This window comes from Salvelinus namaycush, chromosome 12 (assembly GCF_016432855.1).
Source record: "Salvelinus namaycush isolate Seneca chromosome 12, SaNama_1.0, whole genome shotgun sequence".
Lineage (NCBI taxonomy): Eukaryota > Metazoa > Chordata > Actinopteri > Salmoniformes > Salmonidae > Salvelinus > Salvelinus namaycush.
The window spans coordinates 27,703,724-27,720,757 of NC_052318.1; the positions used below are offsets into that span (position 1 = coordinate 27,703,724).

The 17,034-nt window shown below is 56.4% G+C and overlaps 1 protein-coding gene across 1 annotated transcript in view; it reads right to left on the reverse strand.

The window, feature by feature from the left end:
* LOC120057059 (active breakpoint cluster region-related protein-like) overlaps positions 1-17,034 on the reverse strand; it is a 244,721-nt gene that overhangs the window by 139,872 nt on the left and 87,815 nt on the right. Inside the window, exon 2 of the mRNA XM_039005441.1 lies at positions 13,738-13,916. Coding sequence (XP_038861369.1) covers positions 13,738-13,916 — 179 coding nt within the window. The remainder of the gene's footprint in view (positions 1-13,737; positions 13,917-17,034) is intronic.

The following is a 17,034-nucleotide window of genomic DNA, read 5'->3' on the forward strand; positions in this document are numbered from 1 at the left end:
TCCCCCGTCTCCCACTCTCTCCCCCGTCTCCCACTCTCTCCTTCCCCGTCTCCCACTCTCTCCCCCCGTCTCCCCCTCTCTCCTCTCTCCCCTCTCTCCCCCGTCTCCCACTCTCTCTCCCCGCTCCCCGTCTCTCTCCCCGCTCCACTCTCTCTCCCCCGTCTCCCACTCTCTCTCCCGTCTCCCACTCTCTCTCTCCCGTCTCCCACTCTCTCTCTCCCGTCTCCCACTCTCTCTCCTCTCCCGTCTCCTTTCTCCCCTCTCCCGTCTCCCACTCTCTCTCTCCCGTCTCCCACTCTCTCTCTCCCGTCTCCCGTCTCCCACTCTCTCCCTCCCGTCTCCCTCCCGTCTCCCTCCCGTCTCCCTCCCGTCTCTCTCCCGTCTCTCTCCCGTCTCTCTCTCTCTCCCTCTCTCTCTCCTCTCTCTCCGTCCTCTCTCTCTCTCTCCCCTCTCTCTCTCTCTCTCTCCCGTCTCTCTCTCTCTCTCCCGTCTCTCTCTCTCTCTCCCGTCTCTCTCTCTCTCCCGTCCTCCCTCTCTCTCTCCCGTCCTCTCTCTCTCTCCCGCCGTCTCTCTCTCTCTCCCGTCTCCTCTCTCTCTCCCGTCTCCTCCCGTCCTCTCTCTCTCCGTCTCTCTCTCTCTCTCCGTCTCTCTCTCCTCTCCCGCTCTCTCTCTCTCTCTCCCGTCTCTCTCTCTCTCTCCCGTCTCTCTCTCTCTCCCGTCTCTCTCTCTCTCCCGTCTCCCTCTCTCTCCCGTCTCCCTCCCGTCTCCCACTCCCTCCAGTCTCCCACTCTCCCCCGTCTCCCACTCTCTCTCTCTCCCCCGTCTCCCACTCTCTCTCTCTCTCCCACGTCTCCTACTCTCTCCCACGTCTCCTACTCTCCCCCACGTCTCCTACTCTCTCCCACGTCTCCCACTCTCTCTCTCTCTCTCCCACTCTCTCTCCCACATCTCCCACTCTCTCCCACTCTCTCTCTCCCAAGTCTCCCACGTCTCCCACTCTCTCCCCCTCTCTCTCCCACGTCTCCCACTCTCTCCCGTCTCCAACGTCTCCCACTCTCTCCCACGTCTCCCACTCTCTCCCACTCTCTCCCACGTCTCCCCCTCTCTCCCCCTCTCTCGTCTCCCACGTCTCCCACTCTCTCTCCCACGTCTCCCACTCCTCTCCCACGTCTCCCCTCTCTCCACGACTCTCCCACCTCTCTCTCCCACGTCTCCCACGTCTCCCACTCTCTCTCCCACGTCTCCCACTCTCTCTCCCACGTCTCCCTCTCCCACTCTCTCTCCCGTCTCCCACTCTCTCTCCCGTCTCCCACGTCTCCCACTCTGTCCCGTCTCCCACGTCTCCCACTCTGTCCCGTCTCCCACTCTCTCTCCCACGTCTCCCTCTCTCTCCCACGTCTCCCTCTCTCTCCCACGTCTCCCCCTCTCTCGTCTCCCACGTCTCCCACTCTCTCTCCCACGTCTCCCACTCTCTCCCCCTCTCTCGTCTCCCACGTCTCCCACTCTCTCTCCCACGTCTCCCACTCTCTCTCCCACGTCTCCCACTCTCTCTCCCACGTCTCCCACTCTCTCTCCCACGTCTCCCACGTCTCCCACTCTCTCTCCTCTCCCACTCTCTCCTCTCCCACTCTCTCTCCTCTCTCCACTCTCTCTCTCCTCTCCCACTCTCCCACTCTCTCCCACGTCTCCCACTCTGTCCCGTCTCCCACTCTCTCCCCCTCTCTCTCCCTCTCTCTCCCACGTCTCCCTCTCTCTCCCACGTCTCCCTCTCTCTCCCACGTCTCCCACTCTCTCTCCCACGTCTCCCACTCTCTCTCCCACGTCTCCCACTCTCTCTCCCACGTCTCCCACTCTCTCTCCCACGTCTCCCACTCTCTCTCCCACGTCTCCCTCTCCCACTCTCTCTCCCGTCTCCCACGTCTCCCACTCTGTCCCGTCTCCCACTCTCTCCCACGTCTCCCACTCTGTCCCGTCTCCCACTCTCTCCCCCTCTCTCTCCCTCTCTCTCCCACGTCTCCCTCTCTCTCCCACGTCTCCCACTCTCTCTCGTCTCCCACTCTCTCCCACTCTCTCCCCCTCGTCTCCCACTCTCCCACGTCTCCCTCTCTCCCAGTCTCTCTCCCACGTCTCCCTCTCTCCCCCTCTCTCTCCCACGTCTCCCTCTCTCCCCTCTCTCTCCCACTCTCTCCCCTCTCTCCTCCCACGTCTCCCACTCTCTCCCCCTCTCTCCCCCACGTCTCCCACTCTCTCCCCCACGTCTCCCCCTCGTCTCCCTCTCTCTCCCCCTCGTCTCCCACTCTCTCTCCCCCTCCCTCTCTCCCGTCTTCCACTCCCTCTCTCCCGTCTCCCACTCTCTCTCTCCCTCTCTCTCTCTCTCTCCCCCTCCCCCGTCTCCCCCTCTCCCGTCTCCCACTCCCTCTCTCCCGTCTCCCACTCTCTCTCCCCCGTCTCCCACACTCTCTCTCCCGTCTCCCACACTCTCTCTCCCGTCTCCCACACTCTCTCTCCCGTCTCCCACACTCTCTCCCCCTCCTCTCTCTCTCTCCCCCTCCTCTCTCTCTCCCGTCTCTCCCGTCTCCACCTCTCTCTCACGTCTCCCACTCTCCCTCTCCCACGTCTCCCACTCTCTCTCTCTCTCTCCCCCACTCTCTCTCTCTCTCTCTCCCACGTCTCCCACTCTCTCTCTCCCACGTCTCCCACGTCTCCCACTCTCTCCCCGTCTCCCACTCTCTCTCCCACGTCTCCCACTCTCTCTCCCACACTCTCCCCCATGTCTCCCACTCTCTCTCCCGCGTCTCCCACTCTCTCTCTCCCACGTCTCCCACTCTCCCACTCTCTCCCACTCTCTCACGTCTCCCCCTCTCTCCCCCTCGTCTCCCACTCTCTCCCGTCTCCCACGTCTCCCACTCTCTCCCGTCTCCCACTCTCTCTCCCTCTCTCTCCCAGTCTTCCCACTCTCCCCCCCCTCTCTCTCCCACGTCTCCCACGTCTCCCCTCTCTCTCTCTCCCACGTCTCCCACTCTCTCCCACTCTCTCTCCCGTCTCCCACTCTCTCTCCCGTCTCCCACTCTCTCTCCCGTCTCCCACATCTCCCACTCTGTCCCGTCTCCCACTCTGTCCCACGTCTCCCACTCTCTCCCACGTCTCCCCCTCTCTCCCACATCTCCCCCTCTCTCCCACATCTCTCCCACCTCTCCCACTCTCTCTCCACCTCTCCCACTCTCTCTCCCCACCTCTCCCACTCTCTCTCCCACGTCTCCACTCTCTCCCCCTCATCTCTCCCACGTCTCCCACTCCTCCCCTCTCTCCCACTCTCTCCCACGTCTCCCACTCTCTCCCACTCTCTCCCACTCTCTCCCACGTCTCCCCCTCTCTCCCCCTCGTCTCCCACTCTCTCCCGTCTCCCACTCTCTCCCGTCTCCCACTCTCTCTCCCTCGTCTCCCACTCTCCCCCACTCTCTCTCCCACGTCTCCCACTCTCCCCCACTCTCTCTCCCACGTCTCCCACGTCTCCCACTCTCTCTCCCACGTCTCCCACTCTCTCCCACTCTCTCTCCCGTCTCCCACTCTCTCTCCCGTCTCCCACATCTCCCACTCTGTCCCGTCCTCCACGTCTCCCACGTCTCCCACTCTCTCCCACTCTCTCCCACTCTCCCACTCTCTCCCCCTCTCTCTCCGTCTCCCACTCTCTCCCCCTCTCTCTCCCACGTCCCCCTCTCTCTCCCACGTCTCCCTCTCTCTCCCACTCTCTCCCCCTCTCTCTCCCACGTCCCCCTCTCCCACGTCTCCCACTCTCTCTCTCCCACGTCTCCCACTCTCTCTCTCCCACGTCTCCCACTCTCTCTCTCCCACGTCTCCCACTCTCTCTCTCCCACGTCTCCCACTCTCTCCCTCCCACGTCTCCCACTCTCTCCCACGTCTCCCACTCTCTCTCACTCCTGTCTCTCCCGTCTCCCACGCTCTCCCCCCAGTCTCCCACTCTCTCGCTCTCCCCCCAAGTCTCCCACTCTCTCCCCAAGTCTCCCACTCTCTCGCTCTCTCCCCCACTGTCCCCTCTCTCTCCCACGTCTCCCTCTCTCTCCCACTCTCTCCCCCCTCTCTCTCCTCCCACGTCCCACTCTCTCTCTCCCACTACTCTCTCTCCCACGTCTCCCACTCTCTTCTCTCCACGTCTCCCACTCTCCTCTCTCCCCGTCTCCCACTCTCTCTCTCCCACGTCTCCCACTCTCTCTCTCCACGCTCCCACTCTCTCTCCCCACGTCTCCCCTCTCTCCCACGTCTCCCACTCCTCACTCCTGTCTCTCCCGTCTCCACGCTCTCCCCCCAGTCTCCCACTCTCTCCGCTCTCCCCCAAGTCTCCCACTCTCTCCCCAAGTCTCCCACTCTCTCGCTCTCTCCCCAAGTCTCCCACTCTCTCGCTCTCCCCAATCTCCACTCTCTCCTCTCCCCCCAAGTCTCCCACTCTCTCTCCCCCCCAAGTCTCCCCACTCTCTCTCTCTCCCCCGTCTCCCACTCTCTCTCTCTCCCCCGTCTCCCACTCTCTCTCTCTCCCCCGCTCCCACCCTCTCTCCCCGTCTCCCCTCTCTCCCCAGTCTCCCACTCTCTCCCCAAGTCTCCCACTCTCTCCCCAAGTCTCCCACTCTCTCCCCAAGTCTCCCACTCTCTCGCTCTCCCCCCAAGTCTCCCACTCTCTCTCTCCCCCAGTCTCCCACTCTCTCTCTTCACCCCAGTCTCCCACTCTCTCTCTCCCCCGTCTCTCCCTCTCTCTCTCTCCCCCGTCTCCCACTCTCTCTCTCTCCCCGTCTCCCACTCTCTCTCTCTCCCCCCTCTCCCACTCTCTCTCTCTCCCCGTCTCCCACTCTCTCTCTCTCCCCCGTCTCCCACTCTCTCTCTCTCCCCCCGTCTCCCACTCTCTCTCTCTCCCCCGTCTCCCACTCTCTCTCCTCCCCCGTCTCCCCCCCTCTCTCTCTCCCCCGTCTCCACTCTCTCTCTCTCTCTCCCCGTCTCCCACTCTCTCTCTCTCCCCCGTCTCCCATCTCTCTCTCTCTCTCCCCCGTCTATCTCTCTCTCCCCCTCTCCCACTCTCTTCTCTCCCCCCTCTCTCTCTCTCTCTCTCTCTGTCTCTCTCCGTCTCTCTCCGTCTCTCTCCCTCTCTCTCCCGTCTTTCTCCCGTCTCCCTCCCGTCTCCCCCCGTCTCCTCCCGTCTCCCTCCCGTCTCTCTCTCTCCCGTCTCTCTCTCTCTCTCCCGTCTCCCACTCTCTCCCGTCTCCCCTCTCTCCTCCCGTCTCCCACTCTCTCCCGTCTCCACTCTCTCCCGTCTCCCACTCCCTCCGTCTCCCCACTCTCCTCCGTCTCCACTCTCTCTCTCTCCCACGTCTCCCACTCTCTCTCTCTCCCACGTCTCCCACTCTCTCTCTCTCCCACGTCTCCCACTCTCTCTCTCTCCACGTCTCCCACCTCTCTCTCTCCCCCGTCTCCCACTCTCCTCTCTCCCCCGTCTCCCACTCTCTCTCTCCCCCCGTCTCCCACTCTCTTCTCTCCCCTCTCCCCTCGTCTCTCCCCTCTCCCACTCTCTCTCTCTCCCCCGTCTCCCACTCTCTCTCTCTCCCCCGTCTCCCACTCCTCTCTCTCCCCGTCTCCCACTCTCTCTCTCTCCCCCGTCTCCCACTCTCTCTCTCTCCCCCGTCTCCCACTCTCTCTCTCTCTCTCTCTCTCTCGTCTCTCTCTCTCTCTCTCTCGTCTCTCTCCCGTCTCTCTCCCGTCTCTCTCCCGTCTCTCTCCCGTCTCTCTCCCGTCTCTCTCCCGTCTCCCTCCCGTCTCTCTCCCGTCTCTCTCTCCCACTCTCTCTCTCTCTCTCCCCCACTCTCTCTCTCTCTCTCTCCCACGTCTCCCACGTCTCCCACTCTCTCCCACGTCTCCCACGTCTCCCACTCTCTCTCCCACACTCTCCCCCACGTCTCCCACTCTCTCTCCCACGTCTCCCACTCTCTCTCCCACGTCTCCCACTCTCTCTCCCTCCTCTCCACTCTCTCCACTCTCTCACGTCTCCCACTCTCTCCCACAGTCCCCCCTCTCTCCCACGTCTCCCCTCTCTCCCCCTCGTCTCCCACTCTCTCCCGTCTCCCACGTCTCCCACTCTCTCCCGTCTCCCACTCTCTCCCACTCTCTCTCCCTCTCTCTCCCACGTCTCCCACTCTCCCCCCCTCTCTCTCCCACGTCTCCCACGTCTCCCACTCTCTCTCCCACGTCTCCCACTCTCTCCCACTCTCTCCCCCGTCTCCCACTCTCTCTCCCGTCTCCCACATCTCCCACTCTGTCCCGTCTCCCACTCTGTCCCACGTCTCCCACGTCTCCCACTCTCTCCCACGTCTCCCACGTCTCCCCCTCTCTCCCACATCTCCCCCTCTCTCCCACATCTCCCCCTCTCTCCCCCTCTCTCCCACCTCTCCCACTCTCTCTCCCACCTCTCCCACTCTCTCTCCCACGTCTCCCACTCTCTCTCCCACGTCTCCCACTCTCTCCCCTCTCTCTCCCACGTCTCCCCCTCTCTCCCCCTCTCTCCCACGTCTCCCACGTCTCCCACGTCTCCCCCTCGTCTCCCACTCTCTCCCGTCTCCCACTCTCCCACGTCTCCCCCTCTCTCCCCCTCGTCTCCCACTCTCTCCCGTCTCCCACTCTCTCCACTCTCTCTCCCTCTCTCTCCCTCTCTCTCCCACGTCTCCCACTCTCCCCCCCTCTCTCTCCCACGTCTCCCACGTCTCCCACTCTCTCTCCCACGTCTCCCACTCTCTCCCACTCTCTCTCCCGTCTCCCACTCTCTCTCCTCTCCCCACATCTCCCACTCTGTCCCGTCTCCCACTCTCTCCCACGTCTCCCACGTCTCCCACTCTCTCCCACGTCTCCCACTCTCTCCCCCTCTCTCTCCCGTCTCCACTCTCTCCCCCTCTCTCTCCCACGTCTCCCTCTCTCTCCCACTCTCTCCCCCTCTCTCTCCCACGTCTCCCTCTCTCTCCCACTCTCTCCCACTCTCTCTCTCCCATGTCCCCCTCTCTCTCCCACTCTCTCTCCCCCCAGTCTCCCGTCTCCCACGCTCTCCCCATCTCCCACTCTCTCGCTCCCCCCCCAATCTCTCTCTCTCTCTCCCCCCCAAGTCTCTCTCTCTCTCTCCCCCCCCAGTCTCTCTCTCTCTCTCCCCCCCCAAGTCTCTCTCTCTCTCTCCCCCCCCAAGTCTCTCTCTCTCTCTCCCCCCCAAGTCTCTCTCTCTCTCTCCCCCCCCCCCAAGTCCTCTCTCTCTCTCCTCCCCCCCAAGTCTCTCTCTCTCTCTCCCTCCCCCAAGTCTCTCTCTCTCCCTCCCCCCAAGTCTCTCTCTCTCCCTCCCCCCCCAGTCTCTCTCTCTCTCTCCCCCCCAAGTCTCCCACTCTCTCTCTCTCTCTCCCCCCCAAGTCTCCACTCTCTCTCTCTCTCTCCCCCCCAAGTCTCCACTCTCTCTCTCTCTCTCCCCCCCCCAAGTCTCCCACTCTCTCTCTCTCCTTCCCCCCCAGTCTCCCACGCTCTCTCTCCCCGTCTCCCACTCTCTCCCACTCTCTTCTCCCGTCTCCCACTCTCTCTCCCCTCTGTCCCGTCTCCCACTCTGTCCCGTCTCCCACTCTCTCCCACGTCTCCCACGTCTCCCACTCTCTCCCACGTCTCCCACTCTCTCCCCCTCTCTCTCCCGTCTCCCACTCTCTCCCCCTCTCTCTCCCACGTCTCCCTCTCTCTCCCACTCTCTCCCTCTCTCTCCCACGTCTCCCTCTCTCTCCCACTCTCTCCCACTCTCTCTCTCCCATGTCCCCCTCTCTCTCCCACCTCTCTCCCCCCAGTCTCCCGTCTCCCACGCTCTCCCCCCCCAGTCTCCCACTCTCTCGCTCCCCCCCCAAGTCTCTCTCTCTCTCTCCCCCCCCAAGTCTCTCTCTCTCTCTCCCCCCCCAAGTCTCTCTCTCTCTCTCCCCCCCCAAGTCTCTCTCTCTCTCTCCCCCCCAAGTCTCTCTCTCTCTCTCCCCCCCCAAGTCTCTCTCTCTCTCTCCCCCCCAAGTCTCTCTCTCTCTCTCCCCCCCCCAAGTCTCTCTCTCTCTCTCCCCCCCCAAGTCCTCTCTCTCTCTCTCTCCCCCCCCAGTCTCTCTCTCTCTCTCCCCCCCTCCCAGTCTCTCTCTCTCTCTCCCCCCCAAGTCTCTCTCTCTCTCTCCCCCCCCAAGTCTCTCTCTCTCTCTCCCCCCCCAAGTCTCCCACTCTCTCTCTCTCTCTCCCCCCCCAATCTCCCCTCCTCTCTCTCTCCCCCCCCAAGTCTCCCACTCTCTCTTCTCTCTCTCCCCCCCAAGTCTCCCACTCTCCTCTCTCTCTCCCCCCCAAGTCTCCCTCTCTCTCTCTCTCCCCCCCCGTCTCCCATCTCTTCTCCCCCCCGTCTCCCCCCTCTCTCTCCCCCCGTCTCCCACTCTCTCTCTCTCTCTCCCCCCCCAAGTCTCCCACTCTCTCTCTCTCTCCCCCCCAAATCTCCCACTCTCTCTCTCTCTCCCCCCCCAAGTCTCCCACCTCTCTCTCCCCCCCCAAGTCTCCACTCTCTCTCTCCCCCCCCCCGTCTCCCACTCTCTCTCCCCCCCCGTCTCCCACTCTCTCTCCCCCCCGTCTCCCACTCTCTCTCTCTCTCTCCCCCCCCAAGTCTCCCACTCTCTCTCTCTCTCTCCCCCCCCAAATCTCCCACTCTCTCTCTCTCTCTCCCCCCCCAAGTCTCCCACTCTCTCTCCCCCCCCAAGTCTCCCACTCTCTCTCCCCCCCCGTCCCCACTCTCTCTCCCCCCCGTCTCCCACTCTCTCTCCCCCCCGTCTCCCAGTCTCTCTCCCTCTCCCCCTTCTCTCCCCCTCTCCTCCCCCTCTCCCTCTCTCTCTCCTCTCTCTTCTCTCCTCCTCTCTCTCTCTCTCTCGTCTCTCTCGTCTCTCTCGTCTCTCTTCTCTCCACTCTCTCCCGTCTCCCACTCTCCCCCGTCTCCTCCTCCACTCTCTCCCGTCTCCCACTCTCTCCCGTCTCCACTCCCACTCTCTCCGTCTCCCCTCTCTCCCGTCTCCCACTCTCTCCCGTCTCCACTCCTCCCTCCCGTCTCCCACTCCCTCCCGTCTCCCACTCCCTCCCGTCTCCCACTCTCTCCCTCTCCCACGTCTCCCACTCTCTCCCTCTCCCACGTCTCCCACTCTCTCTCTCTCCCACGTCTCCCACTCTCTCTCTCTCCCCCGTCTCCCACTCTCCTCTCACTCTCTCCCACGTCTCCCACTCTCTCCCACGTCTCCCACTCTCTCCCACGTCTCCCACTTCTCTCCACCTCTCCCACTCTCTCCACTCTCCCACTCTCTCCCACATCTCCCACTCTCTCCCACGTCTCCCACTCTCTCTCTCCAGTCTCCCACGTCTCCCCCTCTCTCTCCCACATCCCACTCTCTCCCACGTCTCCCACTCTCTCTCCCGTCTCCCCCTCTCTCCCCCTCTCTCCCCCTCTCTCCCACGTCTCCCTCTCTCTCCCCACTCTCTCCCACGTCTCCCCCTCTCTCCCACGTCTCCCCCTCTCTCCCACGTCTCCCCCTCGTCTCCCCCTCTCCCACTCTCTCTCTCCCACTCTCTCTTCTCGTCTCTCTCCCCCTCTCTCCCTCTCCCACGTCTCCCACTCTCTCTCTCTCCCACGTCTCCCACTCTCTCTCTCTCCCACGTCTCCCCTCTCTCTCTCTCCCACGTCTCCACTCTCTCCCTCTCCCCTCCCACGTCTCCCACTCTCTCCCACGTCTCCCACTCTCTCCCACGTCTCCCACTCTCTCCCACGTCTCCCACTCTCTCCCACGTCTCCCACTCTCTCTCTCCCAAGTCTCCCACGTCTCCCCCTCTCTCTCCCACATCTCCCACTCTCTCCCACGTCTCCCACTCTCTCTCCCGTCTCCCACTCTCTCCCCCTCTCTCCCCCTCTCTCCCACGTCTCCCTCTCTCTCCACTCTCTCCCACCTCCCCCTCTCTCCCACGTCTCCCCCTCTCTCCCACGTCTCCCCCTCTCTCTCCACGTCTCCCCCTCGTCTCCCCCTCTCCCACTCTCTCTCTCCCACTCTCCCCCTCTCCCACTCTCTCTCTCTCCCGTCTCTCTCCCCCGTCTCCCGTCTCTCTCCCGTCTCTCTCCCGTCTCTCTCCCGTCTCTCTCTCTCTCTCCCGTCTCTCTCTCTCTCTCCCGTCTCCCACTCTCTCCCGTCTCCCACTCTCTCCCGTCTCCCACTCTCTCCCGTCTCCCACTCTCTCCCGTCTCCCACTCCCTCCCGTCTCCCACTCTCTCTCTCTCCCACTCTCCCTCTCTCCCACGTCTCCCACTCTCTCTCTCTCCCACTCTCTCTCTCTCCCACGTCTCCCACTCTCTCCCACGTCTCCCACTCTCTCCCACGTCTCCCACTCTCCCCCACGTCTCCCCCTCTCTCCCCCACATCTCCCCCTCTCTCCCACATCTCCCACTCTCTCCCACTCTCTCTCCCGTCTCCCACTCTCTCTCCCGTCTCTCCCCCTCTCTCCCCCTCTCTCCCACGTCTCCCTCTCTCCCCCTCGTCTCCCCCGTCTCTCTCTCCCCCGTCTCTCTCTCTCCCCCGTCTCTCTCTCTCCCCCGTCTCTCTCTCTCCCCCGTCTCTCTCTCTCCCCGTCTCTCTCTCTCCCCGTCTCTCTCTCTCCCCCGTCTCTCTCTCTCCCCCGTCTCTCTCTCTCCCCCGTCTCTCTCTCTCCCCCGTCTCTCTCTCTCCCCCGTCTCTCTCTCTCCGGATCTCAATGTACCTATTCTCTGAAATGAGTGAATTCTGTTCTAGGTGCTTTCCAGCTGTAGTTTCCTGAATAGATACATGTTTCTGCACAACCACAGAGTAGACTGACAATGGTTTTGTGACCAAAGAAACACCACATACAAAGCGTACAGTACAAGACAAATGAAAATGCATGGACAACAACCGTTTTCCCCTAAAATACCCATGCTCCCTGCGAGGTCCAGCACGTCAGGCCTGTGGAGAGGACCTCCCTCTGTCCAATAGCAAATACACACAGTCCTCCCTTAAGGCTCCATGGAGAGGGCCTCAAATAGTGTCCATGAGAAGATCTAGTCAAAGTACTATACTACCCTGTTAGACATAGATGACCTGACACACCCACAGCAAAATACAACTATAGTCAAATCACACACTTCTACAGGTTCTGTTAGGTGTTGTATTTACAATTTCAGAAGCTCAAACTTTCAACCTGCATTTCACAAGAGATAAGAATTTATAGCTTTTTAAGTTCTGCAAATATGTAACATGCAAATAATGGAAGCACATGGCTTGTTTCCACCTCTATTGACCACGCCTCAAGTGTACAGCCACATGACATTCTATATCAAATGAATTGAGGATATTACATGAATAAAGAAACTGGATGTGAAACTCAAATACACCAGCAACCAGTCTTCCTCACCCTTCAAAATAGGGAAATGGCTTCCTGCAAGTCATGGAAAAAGGTTTCGATGTGGGTTTGAGTGTTTCCCCTTTCCTCAGAGCTCTGCAAGCCAACCAGTCAGTGGTCAACATGCAGATCATCTGACCAATGGGAGATAGTGATGGTGGTTGATGGAAGGAGAACGCAGTCAAACAAGTACTATGTATTCAGATCAGATGATAAATCTTTGGCAGCTAGAAGTTAGTAACTAGTGCGAGTCGGCTTGGTTGCTGCGGTCTCTTTCTACCAATTGAATTCAAAGGGCTGTATTGGCATGGGAAATATGTTTACATTGCCAAAGCAAGTGAAATAGGTAAACAAAAGTGAAATCAACAAATAAAGTGAACAGTATCTCCTCGCGCCACTCCAATAGTGTGTGATGCAGGAACAACCCGAATTGCGGAAGCAGGCATTCCGCCTGCCGAACACCTGCCCTCGCCGTCGTTAACAGAACTGCAGGAAAAATGTGCCCAACAGGCTGGGGCAAAGTACACGGTCTACCGGTGTGCTAGCTACCTATCCCGCCTGCTGTGTCCTGGAGTCCTAACTAGCATCCAGTATCCTTCGCTAACGCCTGCCAAATACCTGCCCACGCCATCATTAACACAACTGCAACAAAGCAGTGCCCAAGTCTTCTTCTTCTGTGGGGTTTATTGACAGTAGGCAGCCAACATTATCGTGCATTAGCGCCACCTACTGTTCTGGAGTGCCTCCCGCCTGTGTACCGAGTCCTACTGAGTCGTACTGAGTCCTACTGAGTCGTACTGAGTCCTAGCTGAGAAATTAGAAACATAAAGCGGAGTTGCTGCAGATGCAAGAATGTCCACATGCAGGAAAGTGCTGAATTGTGGGCCACAATTGCACCCTTCGCCTATACTCAGGCGCACACACAGTGTGACTGCTGCTAGCTCCGTTCAGCTCTCCTTCGGTGCGTGCATTACAGCTTCAGATAATAACGAAGCATTTAGTTATTTTTTTTCTGCTGTTTCCCCCACTCTGATCGGATCAGACTGGATGTGGAGCCGACCGGGTATATACGGGGCCGGGTTTGGTTGTCCTTGGGTCCGTTCGAACCGGGTGTCCATATTTAAAAAATGTATTTATTTGGGTAGGGTCAGAGAGAAGACCTCTACTTTTGCAGGTCTATTTGCTGTGTAAGCCCATTGCAGAAGTTACAGCAGGTCTATTTGCTGTGTAAGCCCATTGCTGAAGTTACAGCAGGTCTATTTGCTGTGTAATCCCATTGCAGAAGTTACAGCAGGTCTATTTGCTGTGTAAGACCATTGCAGAAGTTACAGCAGGTCTATTTGCTGTGTAAGCCCATTGCAGAAGTTACAGCAGGTCTATGTGCTGTGTAATCCCATTGCAGAAGTTACAGCAGGTCTGTTGGTGCTCCGTCTGTCTCCCAACACCAGGTGGAGATGGAGATGTATCAGTGGACTGTACCATAGTAAAAGAAGAAACCCTAGGGTCACATAACAATGATGTAGGAGAGAGAGAGATGATTGCTGGCTACTCTGTTGGAACAACTGACACTGTTGTCTGAATAAAAGCAGTCTCCTTGTTCACACTACAGTGGGCAGTAACACTAAAAACCACACTCCAAGCATCAGCTATTTTCCATAACCTTTTGGCATCCATTTGACCTTTCAGTCAGCCAGTGGCCTGTGTGGAAGATAAGGGTCAGGACTGGGTCAGCTCTGTCCTTGCAGAGAGGGTCAGTGTGTGAGGATAATGATAAATGCACGTACCCACACACACACACTGGGCTACTGTCACTACTACCACCACTGGCACTAGTATGGTACCCCTTGGCCCCTACTCATTGAGAGAGTTTATGGTATTCCATACTGCTGGGTTAGTGTATAACCATTCAGACAGTCATTACCATTTAGCAAGCTAAAGCTAAGCTATTTCTTGTCCCTTTGTCATACAGGTTACATACTAAACTGATCGCAAAGCTACCATATTATACGGGTTTGCGTCTGTGCTGAGTTCTGACATGTCTCAGTTAGAGACGGAGGCTGTGCATGAATGCAGCACCTGTAGTGTTACCATGAAGATAGAACTCTAGTGGTTAATTACTGCTAATTACACAGGCCTGAAGAGATCCGCCTGCAGGAAGTAGTCACAATGTTAGGAATAGGAAGTGTTGAGAGCAAAAGCACTGGATCTGTGAGGAGTAAGAGGAAACCTCTACAGTACGGTCCTGTCCTCCAGTGTGTGACTCACCCCGGGCAGCAGGCCCTCTGGGGGGACGGGGGAGATGGCCTCTCCATCGGGGCCACGGGCACACAGGCTCGGGGACATGGTGGGGGACTCATCTATGAAGGGCATGGTCTCTGAACCGTCCTGACTCTTACGATCCTCTGCTGTGTCTCCGTCATACCCGTCTGTGTTATAGTTGAAGTCTGGAGGAGAGATAGAGACAGGGGTTAGTATTAGGGATGCACGATATATCGGTGGAAATATCGGAATCGTCCGATATTAGCTAAAAATGCCAACATTGGTTCGGCCCGATGTCTAGTTTAATGCCGATGTTAAAAACCAATGTCAAAGCTACCGTGCATACCTATATAACGTTGGTACATGATATAATGACGCTACGTAAAATTTTGCGCTACACCTAGCCAACAATGTCTGCTGTGTGGATCGAGCAGTCATTTGAAATAGTAAGAAAATGTCTGCGAGACAACTCAAAGGCCAAATCCATTAAAGCCAAGATAATGTAATTCATTGCCCTTGACAATCAACCGTACTCTGTCGTGGGTGATGTTGGCTTTCGCCGACTGGTCGAGCACCGGTACACACTACCAAGTGCGCTATTTTCCAGATGTTACCCTAACGGAGTTGCACAGTAATAGCGTCACTGCTATTAGCTTCACAACATACATACATACTATGGAACGCTGTTTGGGTCTTTGCGTGTCAAAAAAAATACAGTAGCACTGTCAAAGCTGTACAAAAAAGTCTGCAAACAAGCAAACACTGGCCACAAACGATGTGTTTACAATACTGCGTTGGTAATAAAGCATAATTTGTTCGCCAGCAACTTCTGGTGTAGCTAGCTTTAGCTTGGTACCTAGTTAGCACCAATACAACCAGCCTGAAAACAATGACCAGTAGAAACTGCAGTCATTTTCATTATTCTTAGCAATGATTTGGGAATCCTTGTGACTAAGTATTAGCTAGGTTGCCACTTGTTGTTCGCCTATTGAAATTGCACTTCAGTTCATGAAAATAAATAGCAAGCCAGCTACTTAACCCTGTTGCCCAAAGCTAATGTTATAAGCAGCCAGCTAGCTTCATCTGGCTAGTGAGGTTGTGAAAATAGCCACAATAAGGATTTGGCACAATAGTGGAATTTGCGGTTTACCTTCAAAATAACAGTATGTCATTGACAGTGATGCAAATAGTAGAATTATGCCATACTTTTATTTTGAAGGCTAACCGCAAAGTCCACTATTGTGGCTAGCGTCACATAGATGGTCCGACCACCATTAATCTAAGAAGAACTGTCTTATAAATTAGGGTTATTTTAGATGATGACACCTAGCTACATAGTTAGCTAGCTAACAATAGCTACTGAAACAGATTGTGTCGTTTTGCTATGTTTTTGGGGAAGAACATGGTTTGCTCCCATGAGCTAGCTAGCTTTTTTTATGACAAGCATTGTAGGTGCGCAAAACAACTTCGCCAGCATCATAGCAGACGTATCGATGAATCGTTGTGACATATGAAATACGAGAGAGTGTAATCAACGTATAATAACTACGTAAAAAAACGTATGAACGCGTTAAATTATTATTTGATGCGCAGTCATATTCAGGTCCTGATTGGTCAAATAGTTTTATTTGACATGTCAAATAGTGTTATTTGTATTTTGTATTGTGGTGGCAGCATCATGTTATGGGTATGCTTGTCACCAGCAGGGACTGGGGAGTTTGTCAAGATCAAAAGAAATAGGAAATGCATCGCCGAGTTTGTCCCCACAGTGAAGGTTCGTTGCTTCAAAAGCCCTGTATTTAGACTGAGGTTGGCACTAAACTGAAGGACTGGGCTACCGCACTAAGGGCTATCCCAGCCAACCCCGCGGCTACGGCTGAGGACACAAACAAGAAGTCCCTCTACGACCTCCACAGAGTCATCAAACAAGCATAAGGACAATATAAGAACAAGGTGGAATCCTATAACACAGGCTCCGACGCAGGTGGCAGGGGCTACTGTCCAAAGGAAGACCCAGCCGTGATCTTCCCAACGATGCCTCTCTACCAGACAAACTCAATGCATTTCATGCATGCTTCGACAAAAACAGAGCCGTGCACGAGGGCCTTCGCTGACCCAGGGAACTGGGTGATCTGACTCTGAGGCAGACGTGAGTAAAGATTTTAAAGCAGGCCAAAATCTGTCAGGCATATTCACGGTCATTTTTCACCTCTCCTTGTCCCAGTCTGTAATCCCCATGTCTCAAGCTGGCCACCATCCTATCTGTTCCCAAGAACTCTTAGGCTACCTGCCACAATGACTACAGCCCTGTAGCTCTCATATCTGTAATCAGGAAGTGCTTTGATGGCACAAATCAACTCCATCATCCCAGACCCACTCCAATTTGCATACCGCTCCAACAGATCCATAGACAATGCAATCTCTATCGCTGACCTCACCCACCTAGATGAGAGGAATACCCATGTGAGAATGCTGTTCATTGACTACAGCTCAGCGTTCAACACCATAGTCCCCTCCAGCTCATTACTAATCTAAGGACCCTGGGACTAAACACCTCCCTCTGCAACTGGATCCTGGACTTCCTGATGGGCCGACCCCAGGTGGCGAGGGTAGGCAACATTTCCTCCGCCATGCTGACCCTCAACACGGGGGCCCCTTGTACACACGGGGGTGTGTGCATGGCCCTAAGAGCTTCGACTTCTTCGGTCTCCAAATCACTAAGGACTTTAAATAGTACTACTGCACTGTTGGGAAAGTGCAAGCAAGAAATACATTTCACTGTATTAGTGCATGTGACAATAACAACTTGAAACATGAAAGGAACAACAACCAGGTAAAAAGTTGAGGAAAACCCACCTCACTCTTCTGAAAACCTAACCCTGGAATCGAGTTGTATTTTTTAGCAGAACAATCACACACATTTGAATTCTAAAGACACACCAGAATGGCTTTCCAAGAGGTGTTGAATGTTCCTGAGTGGTCCAGAGACAAGGTTTGAATATTGCTGAATATATTAAAACTGTCAGTGACGCCACTCTGGAATATGTTTTGATATGCCTGTAGCGTATATCATGTTCAACAAGATACAGAAATATTGGCCTAAACAAAAAATAGATATTTTCAATATTCATGTAAATATTTTTTTAATATTAAAAAGTTAATGTTACAAAAAAAAAGTTTAATTCAAATACTACTCATATTACAGAGCAAGCAGTAAAGCTTCATATGATACCAATCTTTGATTTGTAGCACCTACAAATGAAACATTAAAGGAAACTTAAAAGAACCCTAGGTGAGGCCAAA